General features: G+C 39.8%; 1 protein-coding gene across 1 annotated transcript in view; it reads left to right on the top strand.

Moving 5' to 3' along the window:
- IGLON5 (IgLON family member 5) overlaps positions 1-12,942 on the top strand; it is a 554,166-nt gene extending 541,224 nt beyond the window's left edge. The window contains 2 exon segments of the mRNA XM_073570595.1: positions 10,309-10,383; positions 10,386-12,942. Of these exon segments, the coding sequence (XP_073426696.1) occupies positions 10,309-10,383; positions 10,386-10,414 (104 nt within the window). The 3' untranslated portion in view covers positions 10,415-12,942.
- The last annotated feature ends 2,402 nt before the right edge of the window (positions 12,943-15,344 follow it).

The raw sequence follows: 15,344 nt of genomic DNA, 5'->3' as shown, positions 1-15,344 counted from the left end.
AAAATATAGCTACTATAATACTGCCCCTATATACAAGAATATAACTACTATAATACTGTCATTATGTACAGGAATATAACTAGTATAATACTGCACCCTATGTACAGAATGTAACTAGTATAATACTGTTCCTATGTACCAGAATATAAGTACTATAATACTGCTCCTATGTACAGAATGTAACTACTATAATACTGTTCCTATGTACCGGAATATACTACTACTAATACTGCCCAATATGGGGTACGTTATGTGAAGAATTGCACAATCACGAGTCATATTTAGTGAATGATTCATATATATTTTACATTATACAACTAAATATTTTACTGAAGAATCTTTGGAGAACGCCTCGCCAACCGAGCTCCAGTTTTATATAGTCTTCTCATAGGTAATTTATTTATAAAGTGACCTGCACTTTCCAGATAAGAAATCCATTTTCGGAGAACTTCTACGTGGTAAAAATCTGCATAGTAATACCATCGTCCCAGCAAACAACCTCATTACCCTGGAATTTCACGGTGGGTTTCATTGCCGTCTTTTTCTTCTTATGGACATACTCTTTTGAAGTCCTCGTCTGCCCGGTTTGCCCCCGTTTACTGACCTCTCTTTGGTTTTACGTTCTTCATTTAGTTGGTTCTCCGTTTTCGAAACTTTTTTAATTTTTCTTTTTTTTTGTAATTTCATCCAATTTATTTTTGAGTATCTTCTTGCCTCTTCAGATTATCACACTAAAGAAACATAAAATGTAGAACTCTATCTTGTCTGAACAGCCTGATCTGTTCAGCTCCCAGGGCAGACGCAGAGAACGAGCTCCTGACAGCCTCGCAACGAGCTCCGAATGTTTTTGACACAATGTTGCCGGTGCCAACGAGTCTTCAATCTTTAGACCTCTTCACTCTTGCCTCCAAGGCTTGTTGTGGTGGATTGTCAATCCGCATTTTCATTTCTCTAGAATTGCTGCCACAGCCACCGTGGAGCTTGACTTCGTCGCACCTGAAACCAACCAAGACTTTATAAACATTTTGTCTCATCTTTTGCCTTTTTTGATTTTTCTTTTTTTATGGCTTCTTTTTTTTTTTGCTCCTGCTGAGTTGAAGAAAGTGGAAGATATCTTGTGCGAAAGTGAGATATTCATCTTTCAAAGCAAACAACCGCCGCTTGCACCTTTGGGGGTTGAGTCCCACGATTCTATGACTTTAATAATCACTTCCTTAATTACCTTGTGTTGAAGAAAACAAACCGGCTTCTTCATCAAGACAGCAGCTTTCAAGGGAATATCTATCAGCCCAAGTGCATGCTTCAAAGCTTTAATCAGATTTCGCCCCCCCTCCTCCCGAACCGCTTTAGACTCTTCGCCGTTGTTTTCCTCTTCCGATTTCGCTGAAAGCTTCCTTTATCTCTCCCCAGTTCGAGACGTTTTATTGGATTGTGACGCTTCTTTAGTACTTTGTTTAACTGCCAAACACATAGTCATTATTAAAAGACTTCTGTATCCTCCTCGGTAAAGTGACAGCAAAATAATCTGGGTTTGTCCAACCGACTAGTGTTCATTGGAGTCATTTAATTTTTGGGTTCTAAAATTGGACCAGCTTAATTTTTGGATGTCAAAACCACTTTGGTTTAATCCATCATAATCGTCTAAGAAGATTTCTGAATTCCTTGTCTTATTTTGGAACATTGAGTTTATGTGCTAAATTTGTTGAACTTGTTACAAAAATTTTCTGGTAGATCCTTAGGTTTGACTTGGTCATGATATTAGTGTTCCCTGATTTCCAAATATTATACAGGTGGGTTCTTTATGAAATTGGGTACAGAGTAGAGATGTGTGGATCTGACGAGATTCAAAATCGACTAATCGCGCAAATTTTGCATGGAAATTTTGATTTGCAGCTAATTTATTCTACGTGAACTATAAATTTCCTCTTTTCCTATGAGGTTTGAAGAGACCTCAGGGCATAATGAACTTAAGATGAAGGTTAAAAAGGAAAAGCAATTTCTACTGATCTCATCACTGTCCCCCCTTGGTCTTCGGGGACTCTTCTTACCACAGCCGCATGTGAAAACCATGAGCATCTTCACGCTGTCAGGACTCCCATCCTGGAGTGCACGTTGTAAGGTTGCAACTTATGTCTCAATCTCGCCGCAACTTTGCAATGCACAGAATTATCCAAGGACTTGTCATAGTCAGAAGTTCCTGCAAAGAATGTATATCCTACAGTCAGGGCGCATGTCTCGACATTGTATCAACCTCACAATGTGATGTCTATAGTTGTACCAAGACTCGTTACAGCCAGAGGTCCCTACCTATAATCCTAAGGTCATGGCGCATGCCATGACCCAACAACATGCACTGCAACCTTAAGCTTTGAGATGCATCCTCTAAGCCTGTTCTTTTGGCCATGATTAGATCCACATACACATGGACATCCTGGGACTAGTCATTGCTGGAAGTTCTGGTCTACTGTGAAGACCAATGTTTAGATGAATAGGCTTTGTTGGATCCTCGGCATAGAAGCTTTCTGCTTCTAGCATGTGGCCATATATAGGGGACAATAAACTCTTCCAACAACTTAATTGATTAATTAAAAATTGATTCAACACTAGATTTTCAAATTATTTTAATTCATCTGTTATAGAATGCAAAGATGTTGGTAAGATCCATGCATGAACCTGGTCTGCAGAAAACCTTCTAAGGACGAACCGCCAATGTCAATCTCACAGAGACACCTCCTTCCCCGTTGGCGGAAAAATTGATTCAACACTAGATTTTCAAATTATTTTAATTCATCTGTTATAGAATGCAAAGATGTTGGTAAGATCCATGCATGAACCTGGTCTGCAGAAGACCTTCTAAGGACGAACCGCCAATGTCAATCTCACAGAGACACCTCCTTCCCCGTTGGCGTCCTTAGACCTTTAGTCCTAAATTTCTTTCTTTTTTCTAGAATTTGCTGGATTAGATGTTGACGACCACAGATCCACGTTTGGAGTCCTTAGATCTTTACACCTAAATTTCTTCATTTTTCCTAGAATTTGCTGGATTAAATATTGACGACCACAGATACACTTTGGAGACTTTAGACCTTTAGACCTAAATTTCTTCATTTTTACTAAAATTTGCTGGATTAAATGTTGACAACCACAGATCAGGGCCATAAGGATCTGATGGGCGTTGTTCCCTGGAACTGAAATTCTAAGACCGGCATCTGTTCTGACTGTGAAATTCCTCTGCAGTTTCCATTACATGGTGTTCTAGCGCAGATTACTATTGTTTTCCAAATAATAACAGTTTCATAGGGTTCCTCCCCCGAGACCTCCATCATTTCCATCATTAGCAGTGTCTTGGCACTCGCGTATACACCGGGACTTCTGCCAAACACCTACAATGTGGCTCCCTGCCTCTGTATCAAGAGAGTTTGGACACGACGCTCTGCGGCTTTTCTATTACCGTCCAAATTCCTCCTGCTGAACGCAGCAAAGTAGATCATTAGCAGGTTTAAAGAGCAAGTCCCTCAAAAATAAGAAATAAATAGTCTAGAAAATCAAAGTCCTTGAGTCAATCTTCCCTAAACTTCTAACTTCATTAGCTCTGGATAATGACGTTGTCTTTTTGGTCAACTTCCCTGGGCTCCTAAATCTGCTTGGAAGCATTCCCTAGAAGAATGGTCTCCAAACTGTGACTCTCTGGCTACAACTCTGAGAAGAATGAGAGTCACAGGTTGAGGACTACTGTCCAAGTGGATGATTATGAAGAGGCTAGAAAAATTTTGGGAACTATCAAGGGGGCAATGTTTGTTCCCACCCTACTTCCCATGAAAATGGAATTTTTTTGTGGGGGGATGCCAATTTAAAAAATTCTCCATTATTCTCTCGGTTTGTGAAGCCCACAATCACTAGAACAAAGAGGCTCCTTTCTGCTTGATCCATTTTTGGCCGACCGTGTGAAAAAGTAGAAAAAGTCAAGCTGAGCCGACAGGAGACATAGGTCCATATCATGCTGCTTTGATATCAGCCATTTTCTTCAAATTGATAGGAGATGCCACCTTAATTTCTGCAGGGGACATCCCCTTTAAGAGCACCAGAAGTTTGGTGCAAAATAGAGGAAATGGTTGTTTTTAGTTGCTGTATAGGGAAGAGTTGACTGTATAATTTTCCTTTTGCTTTCTGAAATTTAAAAAAAATGCAAAAAAAAAATTAAAAGTAAAAGAAATTCTAAAATTCCAACAAAGTATGCAACCCACAGTGTGGGTCTGAGGCGCCACAAAGCCAGGCATATAGATTGCTGCGGTAATGTACCTGGGAGAAATTCATAATGCATTTCTATCATCTCCGAGCATTCCAGGCTTTGTCACAAAGTCTCTGTCTTTTAAAGTGATGTGAGGACCATTTCTTCCATCAGTTCTTGCCTCTCCATGTATAGAACACTTTTGATAGGAGTCGCATGCCCCAAACAGGACTTAGGCAAACTTTGGGGGGAAAAATGGACTTTTCAATTTAAACAAATTGTTATGGATTTCCTCATATTTCCTAATAGAAGAGTTCATACAGCAGCTACATAGTGCACCAATAATGCCGTAAAGTGTCCAAGTGTTTAAATAATGCTAAAAGTAACATAGTGTAATAATACCTCCAAGTGTCTAAATAATGCTAAACATAACATAAAATGTAATAATAATTCCATATAGTGTCCAGATAACAATTTGCTTACAAAAGAGGGTCCAAGTAATACTGCCATACAGTGCAGTACATTTGCAAGGCTGTAATAATACTGTCACACAGTGCTCAAATAGTATGACTACATGGTCAATATCAATAGGAGAAAAGAGGACTTATACCACTATACGGTACCCAAATAATAAGGAACCGCAATGGACCAGATGGCCCAGGAGGTCCCTTCCAACTCTACCATTCTATGATTCTATGATATAAAACAAATCCAATTATAACATCAAATGGACACAAAGTAATATCGCCATAAAGTACCCAAATAAAAAAATACTATACTACTAATAATGTAAAAGTGATTTAAGTAATATCACCATACAGTACCCAAATAAGAAAATCCTATACTATCAATAATATAAAAAGGGTTTACGTAATACCGCCATACAGTACCCAAATAACAAACACTATACTACTAATAATCAAAAAGTCCATACAGTTCCCAAATAACAAAAGACTATACTACCAATAATGACTCATATAAAAAGGGTTTAAATAATACCACCATACAGTACCCAAATAAAAAAATTCCTATACCACCAATATTCAATAATATAAAAGGGGTTTAAGTAATACTGCCATACACTCCCCAACTAACAAAACACTACTACCAATAATCTATAATATAAAAGGATGTCTAAGTAATACCACCATAAAGTGCCCAAATGACAAAGGAATATATTGCCAATCATTAATAGTACAAAAAAGGATCAAACTAATACTGTCATATACTGCAACTGATAACAAAGGACCACATTTCTAACCAATTGTACAAAAGAAGCTTTAAATAATACTGTCATGCAGTTCCCAAATAATACAACTACGCTAGTCAGTAATATTATAGAGAGCTCAAAAATACAGTGCAGAACTCGGAATGAAGTGAAAACCAACCACACAAAAGAAACCCAGTAATACTGCCATATAGTGCCTAACTAAGAAAGGATTACTAGGCTAAACAATGGTTTAAAGCAAAAAAGGACCAAGTGATACCGTCATACAGTTCCCAAATAGCATAGCCTTACATTGTCAATCATCAATAGGACAAAACAAGGTTCAAGTACTGTAATACTACAATACAGTGCAATGAGTAACAAAGGACCACATTTCCAATAAATAGAACTGAATCGTGCTGAATAATACTGCATACAGCTCATTAAATTGCAAATCATTAATAGTATAAAACGGGACCAAATAATACCGCCAAACTGTTGAAATAACAATGGTCTACACTGCAAATCAGTTTTATAAAATAAGGCTCAAATAATACTGCCATACAGTGCCCAAAAAGCAAAGGGCTTTATCACCAGTCAATAATACAATACAGAGCTCAAGTAATACCACAATATGGTGCCCAAGTAACAAATGTGTAAAAGAACAGAACAAACGTAGCCCCAAAGAATACCATCATAAGGACACCAAATAATACTGCCATACAGTGCTCTCATAAAATCCTATATAATGCTCATATAATAACTCCCAGATTGCCAAATATCCAGACTTACACTAACCCCTAAAAAGTCTATAGAAATAATGCTTTTATTTTCCAGAAGCAGCGCCAACCTTGTCCTCAGACTTTTGGAAGTGACTAGCGCCGAGTTGCAATATCAAACACTGCCTATGCACAAGGGTGGTGCTGTTTCAGCAATTTTCTAATTTCACAACACCCCTTTAAGATTCAGTAAAAAAAAAAGTACAAGATGGTCACAGCTCATTTCCAGCAGTAATCCCGACAATTCATTACCCTCCCGGCGCGTCTACATCACCATCTCCTGACGATGGAGTAATGACTTGCAGTGGGAGTTGCTTTGTCAATTTTTTACATTTTTGATTTTCATCAACCTTTCCGTTCTTTGCGCCGTCAGTGATGGAATAAGAAAAAGTGAGACGTCGTCCTAATCACCAAGACAAGACGGAAATCTGCAGAGACGGAGATTACCATCAGGAAGGAATCCATCTCCGAGCTCCGAAGGCGGAATCTCCCAGAAAGGGCGAAAGAGATGGAATCACAGACACATCCGTAATAGGAAGGATCCGCAGATGGAGAGCGCGGCTCGGCAGCACATGCGCTTCAAGGATTATCGTATCTATCTCTATGTGACATCTACAGGCATGGCCAAAAGTGCTGGCACCCTTGAAATTGTTCCAGAAAATTATTACAATTCCCCATGTTTTGTTATACGCAGGTTTATTTTCTTTGTGTGAATGGAACAACACAAAAAAAAACAGAAAGAAAAGCAAATTCGACATAATTTCACACAAATCCCCCAAAATGGGCGGTCAAAATTATTGGCACCTTCATCTTAATATTTGGTTGCACACCGTTTGTAATAAACAACTGCAATCAATCGCTTCCTGTAACCATCGTCAAGCTTCTTACTCCTCTCAACTTTTGGACGACTCTTTTTACAAACTGCTCCAGGTCTCTCATATTTGGAGGTTGACTTCTCCCAACAGCAATTTTAAGATCTCTCCACAGATGTTCAGTGGGATTTAGATTCAGACTCATTTCTGCCACTTCATAGCTCTCCAGTGCTTTGTTTCCATTAATTTCTGAAGGCTTCTGGAAGTATGTTTGGGGTCATTGTTCTGCTGGAAGACCCATGACCTAGGACGCAAAACCAGCTTTCTGACCCTGGACACTACAGTGCCACCAAAAATCCTTTGGTAGTCTTCAGATTTCATGATGCCTTGCACACAGTCAAGGTACCCAGTGCCAGAGGCAGCAAAGCATCCCTGAAACATCTTTGAACCTCCACCATATTTGACTGTGGGTACACTGCTCTTTTCTTTGACGGTCTCATTATGTCTTTGGTAAACAGTAGAATGATGTGCTTTACCAAAAAGCTCTATCTTGGTCTCATCTATCTAAAGATGCTTTCCCAGAACGATTTTGGTTACTCATGTCCATTTTGGCACACTGCAGTCTAGCTTTTTTATGTGTGTGTCAGCAGTAAGGTCCTCCTGGGTTTCCTGTAATAGCGTTTCATATTATTCACATGTGGACAGATCGTTCACACTGACACTGGTGCACCCTGAGCCTGCAGGACAGCTTGGATTTCTTTGGCACTTGACTGGGGCTTATCCACCATCCGGACTATCCTGCATTGCAACCTTTCATCAATTTTTCTCTACTGTCCACGCCCACGAAGATTATCTACAGTGCCCATGGGTTGTAAACTTCTTGATTATGTAGCGCACTGTAGACAAAGGAACATCAAGATCTCTGGAGATGAACTTGTAACCTTGAGATTGTTGATACCTTTCAACAATTTTGGTTCTCAATACCTCAGACAGTTCTCTTCTCCTTTTTCTGTTCTCCATGCTTAGTGTGGCACAAACAATGCAAAGATAGTCGACTTCTCTTTTTATCTGGTTTCCAGTGTGATATTTATATTGCCCACACCTGTTACTTGCCACAGGTGAGTTTGAACGAGCATCACATTCTTGAAACAAAGTTGTTTACCCCGAATTTTGGAAAGGTGTCAACAATTTTGTTCAGGCCATTTTGGGGTTTTGTGTGAAATGATGTCCAATTTGCCTTTTTTTCTCTGTTTTTTTATGTTGTTCCATTACACAAAAAGGAAATATCTATGTGTATAACAAAATATGGGAAATTATAATAATCTATCTATTTCTTATCTATGTGTCTCTAGTTTATCATTTTCTATCTTCGCTCTTTTGTAACTATGTCTGGGGATCGTGTATTATCACTATCATTTTTTGGCTTTGTTTAGAGTAAGAAGTAACTTTGCCATTGGATTATGATTCAAATGCACAAAATGTAGCAAGATGTTTGTTAAATAATCATCTTAAGAATAAAACATTTCTCTAGATCTGTTTAGTTCTTTCTTCGCCCCTTAGTGATTTTGTGACTTTTTTTTGCATTTTTTTTAATTGCATCACAAATAATAAATCTGTCTAAAAACATCTGCCCTACTAAAGCACCCACAGTTCACCGAAGAAAAAAAACTTTGTGAATGTGGCCCAAAAAACGGAACACGAGACTGAGATCTCTGATGAAGCATTGTTTACTTAAAAGCAATGTCAAAATAAGTGAAATATTCTGTGGTCACAAAATTCATAATGTTTAGGAATAATGATCAGAGCTGATTTTTCTCTAATACATTTGTTCTCAAGCCTCCTATAAAGTCACGGAGCTACAATATAACCTTCTGGCTTCCTGTACCCGCCACTATGGGGAGCTAGGTGCTTAGTGCATTCATACATTGACCTCAGTAATAAAGCAGTATGCAATTAGCTCTTAAGCTCCCCCTAGTGGTGACTGTTTTATTGTAGAGTTATTACTTAGTGATGTATGTTTATTTTATTAAAGGCAATGTTTTAATGAGTAAAATATTCTGTAGTTAGTAATTTCTTAATAAATCTTTATAATGGCCAGAACTCACCTAGAGCTATCAGATAATCCTCTGTCGACCTGTAGCACCCACTCCAATTCGCTGTAAAGACATGGAGATAGACAGTAATCTTCTGCCTTCCTGTGGTCTCCACTAGGGGGGAGCATAGGAACTTAATGTTTTCTCATTGAAGTTAATGTATAAATGCAGTATGCAATTAGCTCCCCCTAGAGGTACCTTCAGTTTTAGAAAGTTATTATACTGCAATGTATATTTATTTCCTTAAAATGAGTCAAATATTCTGTAGCTAGTGGTTTCTTAATACATCTCTATAATGGTCGGAGCTTACGTAGAGCTACAAGATAACCCTCTGGTGACCCATGGCCACCACTAGGAGGCGCATAGGAGCTTATAGCATTTATACATTGACTTCCATAAAAAAAACAGTATGCAATTAGCTCATAAGCTCCCCCTAGTGTTGTAATATTAGACGTGTGGTACCTTCAGTAGTAGAAAGTTTTAGAAAGTTATTACACTGTGATGTAACCTTATATCCTTAAAGGCAATTAATAAGTCAAATATCCTGTGGTCATCAATTTGTAAATACATCTTTATAATGATCAGAGCTCTCCTAGAGCTATAAAAGAGCCCTCTGGCTTCCTACGGTCACCATTAGGAGGAGCATAGGAGCTTGTATGCAGTTGGCTCCAGGGCTCCGTCTAATGGTGGCCGCAAGAATCATAAATAACTTTATAGCTATGCAAATGTTTTTTTAAACTTTGTAGCAGGAAATCAATTACCCCTACCTCTATGTAAATATATTAAGCAATAAACTAGTGCCAAATTCTGGACTTGGCGGAAGATTTTGCTAAAAGGTGAACATTCCCTTTAAGAGTAGACAAACAAGTGGAGAGGGAAAAAAAAATCTTGTTTTGCAACCTGAACAAATTTTATCTGCCATAGAAGAAAATACCAAATCTAAACAGAAACATTTCAAGGCTGCAGTGACTCAAACTCTATTGTAAACATCATACAAATTGGGCTCCTTTTGATTTCTCGAAGCTTTCAAGGCCATTTGAGCCTTCGGGCAAAATGACGTCTTCAGTGAACTAGAATTCAACTTCTTCATTCTGTATCTGGCACAGCCTTATCTCCAATGTATTCAATGTGTATTTTTTTATTTTTCTGCTACATCCTCATATATTTCTTCTCTCCTTCTTTCTTCCAGAACCCGGTTCTGCCTCCAACCACAGCGTGACCTACACGGTATCGCCTCTCCTCCTTGCTGTCGCGTCTTTCACGTTAGTCTCCCTTTTACGTACAATCTAAATTAGAAACAAGCAAAAAAAGAATTTATGGAAATGAATCTCAAGACGGGCAGTGGAAGAACAAATTACATCACAACAAAATAAAAAAACAGTTAAAAAAAATATTTTTTTTAGATGGAATCCAACACTGTGAGGGATCTAATTACGCATTTTTGGAAACAACGCATCATTGACTTTCAGCGAGAGGTAGATTTTACCAGTGACTTAAAAAATGTAAAAAAAAAAAAAAAAAAAAAAAAAAAGACCTTGGAGTGGCTCCTGACATAGGAAACGTTGACTCGGGATAAAAAAAAAATTAAGGAAAACAAAAATAATTAGAAGGATCACTTTTAGAGGAGGCGAAGCGAGAAGACAGTGATTGCCGAGCAAGATGAACCTCATAAGTGTTTTAGAAGACGTTAATTTGCAAATTTTACCCCTTGCAGCACTGAAGAGACTGCAACCATCTTCAGATCTGGGAGGGCAGAAGTCCTGAGTGTAATTGCCCAGTGTACCTCATTCATCGTCATGAATGGATCTTCTCCAGCCACCCTAAATGTTAGGAGTCAGCTCCCCTGCCTGACCTTGTGTTTCCATCACCGTTACTGTGCACAAGAACCCCCCCTTCACCAAACCAACGCCAGTGGAGTATTATTTTGGCCACCGAGGTGGACATCTGCCACATCTAGAACATGAACAGGATAGATGTCCTACTACTAGATAAGGTCTTCTCCGTTGAAGACCCTCCTGGATCTTCTTAAGACAACAAGCTGGACACAACCAAGTCTTGGTGGATCGTGAGTGTTTTTGGTTAAACCAATGCCAATAATTTTAGTGGAGTATTGTTTTTGACCACCGAGGTGGACATCAAACTCATTAGATACCCTACTAAGGTCTCTCCATTGGTGGATCGTGAGGTTTTTTTTTTTTTTGGTCAAACCAATGCTAATACTTGGAGTATTGTATTGGCCACTGAGGTGAACATCGAACTCATCTAGAACATAAACAACATAGATGCCCTACTAAGGTCTTTTCCATTGAAAACCCTTCTGGATCATCATAAAACAACAAGCTGAAAACAGCCATATCTTGGTGGATCATGAGTTTTTTGTCAAACCAATGTCAGTACTTCCAGTGGAGTATAATTTTGGCCACCGAGGTGGACATTGAACTCATTAGATGCCCTACTGTGTAAAGTTTCTCCGTTGAAGACCTTCAAGATGGACACAAACAAGTTTTGGTGGATCGTGAATTTTTTGGTCAAGCAAATGCCAATATTTCCAGTAAAGTATTATTTTGACCACTGAAGTGGACATTAAACTCATCTTGTACATGAACAGAATAGATGTATTTCTACTAGGTAAGGTCTTCTCTATTGAAGACTCTCCTGGATCTTCATAAAACAACAAGCTGGACACAACCAAGACTTTGTGGATCATGAGGGGTTTTTTTTCTCAAACCAACGCCAATACTTCCTCTGTGGTGAAAAAAAATAGCTCCTCTATAACATGAATAGAATACATGTCCTACTGGAAAATAGAGGGTTTTCTCCATTGAAGACCATCAAGCTGGACATATCTAAGACTTGGTGGATAATAAGTTTTTGTACCTGCTTCACCTATACACCAAACGTGTTGATAAGTTGGGTTTGGCTTCTTCAGGAGACCCATAACCCCTCGACTGGATGTTGTACCCACCATATCAGGGACAGCAGGGAGCGTATGCAAATAGAACCTAAAAATATGAAAATCTACGATACGTACGAGGGACAATGCACAGTCCCTTCTAGTTTCATATGCCTGTCATTCATCACCAGTGTCTGTGCCATTCTTGTGGGTATTATACAGACCCTTATGCCCCTTTTGTAGACGAAAAAAAATTAAGAAGGGGATCAAAGGGCCTTGAATATTGTCTGACTGTTAGCTGTCTGTCTGCATGGTCCTATCACTGATTGCAAGCCCCCCGGGCCCGCCCGGACTCCCCATTGCGTTATGCTGACATTGGAATGGACTCAATCCTTGCGGCCTGTTAATGTTTGTAAGTTGCACTGTGTGGAGATTGAAGGGGCTTAGGTTAGCAAAATGATGAAGCTTCTGTTGTCCATTTTTTTTTGTGATACCCCTCCAAAAATGTCCCCTAGAAATAAGCATCAAATGCCCTTTCATCATCCCCATTAACAACTAAAAAAAACTTTGGGCCTGCCCCAAGCGTGTCTTTGTCCTGGCGTCTGTTTGTCCTATTCACCTATCCATACCAGGAGGCCGACGAGCAAAACGAAAAAAACAAAAACCGGCCCCAACAAGAGCTTCCAAGATGTGCGTCCAAGCAATGCATTCTGGGATTTCATATTGTTTGTTCCTGCGTGCCAGGAAAGGGGTGTTTTTGGCGTTTATGTTGGGGCATCTAATGGCTCATCATCGGAAATTCTAGGCAGGTTTTTTGTTTTGTTTTTCTGGGATGTTTTTGGTTTTCTTTTTGCAAAATGATAAAAAAATACTTGTGAATATTGGCAACAAATGTATAAAGTGTTATAATATAACAGAGAGAAAACTCTAGATCTGAGTGATATTTTCTTTGACGACTCGTTTGTGTGTTATGTATATAGGAGATTTATACGTCTGGTGTCAGGAGGTGGCTCAGATGGGCATGAGACCTAAGAGACAATCATATGGGTTTGTCAAGTACAAAAAATCTCTCAAGTGCCCCCTACCGGTGACAGAAGAGACACAATTATCTTCTGTTGGACAGATTTTTTCCAGGGAACATTGCTCTAAAGACTCTTCACAAGGATAATCAATACCTTCTGAGATTTAATATGGGTGCTCATACTACCTTCTAAGACTACCCGTGTCGCTTAGGCCTCTTTCACACTTCAGTCTTTTGCATCAGTCAAAGTCCGCCAAAAGGACGGATGGCAGATCCGTTTTAGTACTGATGACAACGGATGCCACCCGTCCGTTTTTTTGTGACGGATCCGCAAAATGAAGAATTTTAAAGGAATCGCAGCCTGGGGGGGGGGAGAGAGAGAGAGAGAGAATTTTTTTTTTTCTGTCAGGCACCCAGAAAGCATTTCAGGTTAAATGAGTGTCTGGAGGATCCGCCAGAGAAAAAAAACGTTGCAAGCTCCGTTTTGAAATCTTTGAGGATGGTGACGGACAGCAACTTTTGGCGGATCCTCAAAAATAACGGATGCAACGGACGGCAATCCGTCACAATCCGCCATTACTGAAAGCCAATGGGGGAAAAAAACGGATCCTCAAAAGAAAATTGAGGATCCGTTTTTTTCAAAACCTGGCGGATTGTGACTGATTGTAAAAAACTGAAGTGCGAAAGAAGCCTAAGCAGTGCATGGCTAGCTTCAAGAAGGCTATCCACTAACACTATGAGAATCATTATTCTTTCATATCCTTGCATGATCTCGCCAAAGGGCAGGGTCAGTAGAGTCATCTCATTATAATTAGAGAACAGGGTCAGTAGAGTCATCTAATTATTAGAGGGCAGGGTCAGCAAAGTCATTTCATTATCAATATAGGTTGGTGCTAGTAAAATAATAAGGCAGGATCAGTAAAGTCATCTCACTATCATTAGCAAACAGGATCAGTAGAAGAAAGAGTCAGTAGAGTAATCTAATAGCCAAAGGGTAGAATCTACAGAGTCATCTTGTTAATAATAGAAGCTAGGGTCAGAATAGTTATCTCACTATTAGAGGGAAGGGTCAGCAGAGTCATCTCATCATTAGAGGGAAGGGTCAGCAGAGTCATCTCATTATCATTAGAGGGAAGGGTCAGCAGAGTCATCTCATTATTATTAGAGGACAGGGTCAGCAGAGTCATCTCATTATAATTAGAGGTCAGGGTTAGCAGGGTCATCTCATTATCATTAGAGGGCAGGGTCAGCAGAGTCACCTCATTATCATCTCATTATCATTAGAGGAGAGGGCGGGGTCAGCAGAGTCATCTCATTATCATTAGAGGACAGGGTCAGCAGTCATCTGATTATCATTAGAGGAAAGGGTGAGTACATTCATTTAACCCCTTCCCGACATCCGACGGTATATCCCGTCCATGGGACCTGGGCCCCTATGCCCATGGACGGGATAGTACGTCGGGCGCGATCAGCGGCGCCCACGTGGTGAGCGCCGCTGATCGCGGCCGGGTGTCAGCTGATTATCACAGCTGACACCCGGCACAATGTGTCAGGGGCGGTCACGGACCGCCCCCGACACGTTAACCCCTTGCACACCGCGAACAAACATGATCGCGGTGTACCGGGAGTTAAAGGGAAGCATCGGCAGGGAGGGGGCTCCCTCCGTGCTTCCCTGAGCCCCCCACGGCAGCGCAATGTGCAGCGCTGCTGCGGGGGACTCCTTTCCTCCAGGCCCCCGAATCCAAGATGGCGACGGGGGCCTGAGGAAGCTGGCTTCCTCAGTGCCTGCAAAGCGCAGGCATGAGGAAGCCTTCTGCAGTGCCTGTGTCAGATCGCTGATCTGTCACAGTGATCTGTGATGTGACAGATCAGCGATCTGTCACAGGACAGTGATGTCCCACCTGGGACTATTTAATAAAGTAAAAAAAAAAATAAAAAAAAGTGTAAAAATAATTTTTAAAAAATCGCCAAATAAATTAGAAAAAAAAAAAAATATTCCCCCAATAAATCCATTTTTTGGAAATAATAAAAAAAAAAAACAATAAAAGTACACATATTAGGTATCGCCGCGTCCGTAACGACCCGCCCTATGAAACTGTCCCATTAGTTAACCCCTTTAGCGAACCTCTTAAAAAATAAAAATAAAAAGCGAAGCAAAAAATAATGATTTATTATCATACTGCCAAACAAAAAGTGTAATAACGCGCGATCAAAAAGACGCATATAAATATCCATGGTACCGCTGAAAACGTCATCTTGTCCCGCAAAAAACGAGCCACCACACAGCATCATCAGCGAAAAAATAAAAAAG

The sequence above is a fragment of the Dendrobates tinctorius genome, unplaced genomic scaffold (assembly GCF_039654945.1).
Source record: "Dendrobates tinctorius isolate UK_male_01 unplaced genomic scaffold, ASM3965494v1 ptg000028l, whole genome shotgun sequence".
Classification (NCBI taxonomy): Eukaryota; Metazoa; Chordata; class Amphibia; order Anura; family Dendrobatidae; genus Dendrobates; species Dendrobates tinctorius.
Note: the sequence above shows the minus strand (reverse complement) of the source record. Positions and strands in the feature narration are given on the sequence as shown.